This window comes from Rutidosis leptorrhynchoides, chromosome 1 (genome assembly GCF_046630445.1).
Source record: "Rutidosis leptorrhynchoides isolate AG116_Rl617_1_P2 chromosome 1, CSIRO_AGI_Rlap_v1, whole genome shotgun sequence".
In the NCBI taxonomy this organism is placed as follows: Eukaryota; Viridiplantae; Streptophyta; class Magnoliopsida; order Asterales; family Asteraceae; genus Rutidosis; species Rutidosis leptorrhynchoides.
In genome coordinates this window covers 613,693,756-613,697,961 of record NC_092333.1, presented here as the reverse complement: position 1 = coordinate 613,697,961, position 4,206 = coordinate 613,693,756, and the positions used below count along the sequence as shown (strand labels likewise).

General features: G+C 36.1%; 1 protein-coding gene across 1 annotated transcript; it reads right to left on the bottom strand.

The window, feature by feature from the left end:
• Positions 1-569: 569 nt before the first annotated feature.
• Positions 570-2,999, bottom strand: LOC139885128 (uncharacterized). Its single transcript, XM_071869079.1, has 5 exons — positions 2,823-2,999; positions 2,210-2,291; positions 1,134-1,247; positions 897-998; positions 570-816 (listed from the first exon to the last, which is right to left on the bottom strand). Exons 1-5 carry the CDS (start codon positions 2,924-2,926, stop codon positions 772-774), a joined length of 447 nt encoding a protein of 148 aa, XP_071725180.1. The 5' UTR covers positions 2,927-2,999; the 3' UTR covers positions 570-771.
• Positions 3,000-4,206: the final 1,207 nt, after the last annotated feature.

The window sequence follows — 4,206 nt, the reverse complement described above, 5'->3', positions numbered from 1 at the left end:
ACGATACTAAATGATAATGGTATCAATTATTGTACTATTGTTTCTAGGAGACGAAGACCGATATAAAAGTTCTCATATTGGTCATGTCAAGTATCAAAACTCTTGTTTCTGACTGCTCACTCACTTTAAACTCCTTTTTCCCAAGTGTCACTGTGGCCCCATCCGTCAACGCACCCCGCATCTCCCAATGAAGCAGCCGCTACAACCGTTGCTCCGGGTGCTGCCGGAGTGGCCTTTGATTTTTTTGGAAATTCTGTAACCACAAACTCCGCTAGCAACTTCATCTGGAAAGTCGGTCTGGAAGGCTGACATTCCATCTTTTCAGCATACTCGGTCTACACGGGCCCACCAAAACCCATGGTATGTGTAAGGAATCGATTCCCTTCGCGGGAATTGATATATCCACCATCATTTTTGATACATCTATTATAAATATACATTAACATGTTGTACAGTCCAACATGTTAGATGCATAAACTATGGTGGATGTATCAAAAAGGATGGTAGATATATCACCCACATTGGGTGCGGTTCTGTTTATATCAGTAGCAGTTTTAGAACAAGATGTATATTGATAACACTTTGTTTATCGAAAATTGTTCAATGTCATACTGTTTTAATTCATGTATCATAAACAAAAAAATAATCAAAAGTATAGTTTCTGAAGCAGACTTGTATCATAAATCGAGTGTAAAAGGTATGAACACATTACGCCTTGCGGTAGCTCATGGTTCATGTGGGGTCCTGCAGAGAGCAGGCAGGCATTCCTGATTATCTTACGAAAAAGCTGACCACGGCTGCCCAGTATCCAGTCAACTGCACGAACCAAAACGAGGTTAGTTTAACCATGTTACATGAGCTGGATTACTAAATGACGAGACCCACCATAAGCTTACCTGTGCCAAAATGCCGTTTCCAGTTTGACCTTCGATGACTAAGCCAGCTGTAAGGCCAAGCATAGCCCATGCTCCGTTAATAGCTTCTATTTGACGTCTCCTCTGCAATAACATTTTTATCATACATATGATCACTAAAAATAATAGTAGATTATAGTTATAGTTATAATTATAACTATAATTGCTTAGTAATTATGATACAGGAATAGAAATACAAATATAATTCCAAGAACTTACTTTAAACGTTTGTTTCTTTTTGATAGCTTCCATTTGCTTAGCAGCTAAACGTTTTGCTTCAGCCGGATCAACCATGATCACCTCTTTCTTTGCCTTTCCACTTGCTATTGTAACCTAAAGCATTAAAAAAATAAACTTTTCTAGCTGGTAAATTTTAGAAAAGGTAGTGCGAACAGTCGAACTGGTGACTAAAACATTAGATATCAGATACTACATCTATTCATAGAGTTTCATATGTCAAATGTACTACAGTACTTATCAATAACGAAATAACAAAGATGGTAAGTAAGTGGTCTTAATCTTCCGATAACGGAATATTAAATACTCCGTATCAAATACTAATCAATTACTCAAATACTGCATGACCACATCTGACCGCCAGAATCTTCCAATTCGTAGCACTTATTATATATGTTAACGTCATTATCACATTATTGACATGAACCTTAGAATCCATAACCATTTACAAGTTAAGTAGTCATATAAGTTCAAAAATCAAAAGTCAAAGTCTGATTTTTTTAATCAAATGAACATGAGAACCTACACTAATCTTCAAAGTTCAATCGTATTGACATCTAAGCTATGATCATTTGTAGACACGAATATGTTGATATATTCCCTCCACAAGCAACACGTATACAGTCAACGTCATTGGCGAAACTACATAGGGGCAGGGGGTGGCATCTGCCCCCAGTGGATTTGAAATTTTCAGTGTTAAACTTTTAGAATTTTTTATTTTACCCCTGTGGATTTGAAATTTTCAGACTTAAAATTTGATTTTGCCCCCAAAATCCTCCATATTTTGCCCAAAAGCCTCTAGATTTTGTCCTCAGCCCATGACCCAAAAGGTTTTATTTTCATGGAAGAATGGAAGAAAAAAAATTAACAAAGATTGTGAACGCTTTTTTAAAAAAATTTCGCCCCCGGTGAAAAAATTATAAGGTTCCGCCACTGGTCAACGTATGACTTATTTTATTGTTGTTGACTACATTCAATTATCGATAGCATACCTAAAAAACGCATATTCAAACCAGATATATGGGCATTATACATGTGGGAGCTGTGGTTATGCATACATTGGGAGTAGACACATGTAACGCTTTGTCTTTGGTTCTACGGATGCCAAGTCCCGAATCAAACTCTCTTCTGAAACCCCATCTGCAAATAATCGAACATATACAATATACATTAAGAAAAGCTAAACGAACCTTTTAAACCTTAAAGACCATACGCACATACATACATATGACTATATGAATTCACATGACCAATATGTATTCATTATATCTATGTTGTTTGTATGCATCTCAGTACTGCACATTTCTGATTTATGAATTCTTGATATTGTGATTTGTAATGTTTTAGGTCAATTTTTACACCTAAAAAGTTAGGGATTGATAAACGTACCATTTATAGCATATCCAACAGAATGACCAGAGTTGACAACTATCATCATTAACTTAAATTCTTGAACTTTTCATATTATAAAATTTGAAGATTTACAAAACCCCAGAATGCCATACAAAGTTACCAACTGGGTCACTCGAGTACTATCACATTTCGAGAATACCCAATTTTGGTCTCAACTCTTTTTCTTGAATTCAACAATGGAAAGTCAAGATACAATAAATTGACTAACAAAGCAACAAACTTTGACCAAATGGGAAACTGGGTGTTGCTTGAATTTACCTGATTGCGGGTGCAGAATGTTGATTTTTGGAGAACGATGAAGATGAAGGGTGTTGTATCAGGAGACCACCATTTGCAGTACACGTTGATGATGAATAAACCATATTATGAGGTCGATGAATTTCTCTCTCCCGGAGCCGAGTTCGGAATTGTTGATAGTTATCTTTTCATCCACCAAAAATGCAATACTAATCTTGGCTAGAGAAGAAGATGTGGAGGTTGGTGTTCGAAAGGTATATTTACAAAATAGTCCTTCCACTTGCAAAACATCCAATTTGCCTCCCTAGACTTTTATTCCCCGAGAAACGTACACGAAAAGGAAAATTTTCAATAAAAAGAAGAAACCCCCATTTCTTTTTTTTTTTAACGGCCACAATTTATTAATAAACCGACTGCCTAGCGAGCAGCTAGAAGCCTAAAACATTACAACTTGCAATGGCTTCTGTTGCCACGAGTTCCAATTTACAAAAAGATTACATCTAGAATTTAACCAACAAAATGAAAACAAACAAATGGAATCAAATAGGACGTTTTTCTTCAAAGCCCGAGGTTTAAATAAAACGTCGTTCCTGTATCTCTATAAGTACCAAGTCGTACACGCGAAGATAACGAACAACTTTAATTTTAGAGGCTATTGTTGCTCTCCAACTATCAAACCAACTCGAAAAATCTGACCACACCATGAAATAGGGAATGTCCAAATCGATCCATCTATATACTTTTCTCCAAACATTTTTCGCAACATCACAATCAAATAAAATATGTGATAGAGACTGTTGTGATTTAGCGCACTTTCAAAACCCGAGAAATTAATAGAACAATTAAGCAATAAATAAAGACACAAGATTTTACGAGGTTCGGCGTGAGGCCTAATCCACGGCCGGAAGCAGAGATGGATTTTACTAGCAAATATGGCAAACCCGAGGTTACAATGTATCACTCAATCTAGGCTCCGAAAATACTAACAAAGTATTTGGACCGCTCACTAGATTATAACACTTCCATCGTAACTCACTCGTATAGAATTTTATTTAACAATTCTATACCACTCTTTTCTCTATATTTTCTCTACAATACTCCTCACAAGAGTTATAATAGAACTCTTTCAAGTATGTGTTATTTTGAGATGGGATGATTCGAATGAGGCAAATCTCATTTCCTTATATAGGAGAAAATGGTTGGTGAATCTTGGTATAGGAGAAAATGGTTGGTGAATCTTGGTGTGAATCATAGACATTTTAGTCATCTTTGTACAATTCCCATGTGTTGAATAAACAAGTTTCAACCACTGCCATCTTTGAATTGAATGCCATCAATTGTTGAATGAGATTTTAAGCATGTGATTGGTAGGTGGCCAACTTCACAATCAAACTCGGAATTGAGT

Coding starts and splice junctions, on each gene's coding strand:
- LOC139885128 (XM_071869079.1), bottom strand. CDS start 2,926: ATGGTTTATTCATCATCAACGTGTACTGCAAATGGTGGTCTCCTGATA. Junction 1,248..2,209: donor TACATGTGTCTACTCCCAAT/GTATGCATAACC, acceptor TTAATGCTTTAG/GTTACAATAGCAAGTGGAAA. Junction 999..1,133: donor AAAAGAAACAAACGTTTAAA/GTAAGTTCTTGG, acceptor ATGTTATTGCAG/AGGAGACGTCAAATAGAAGC.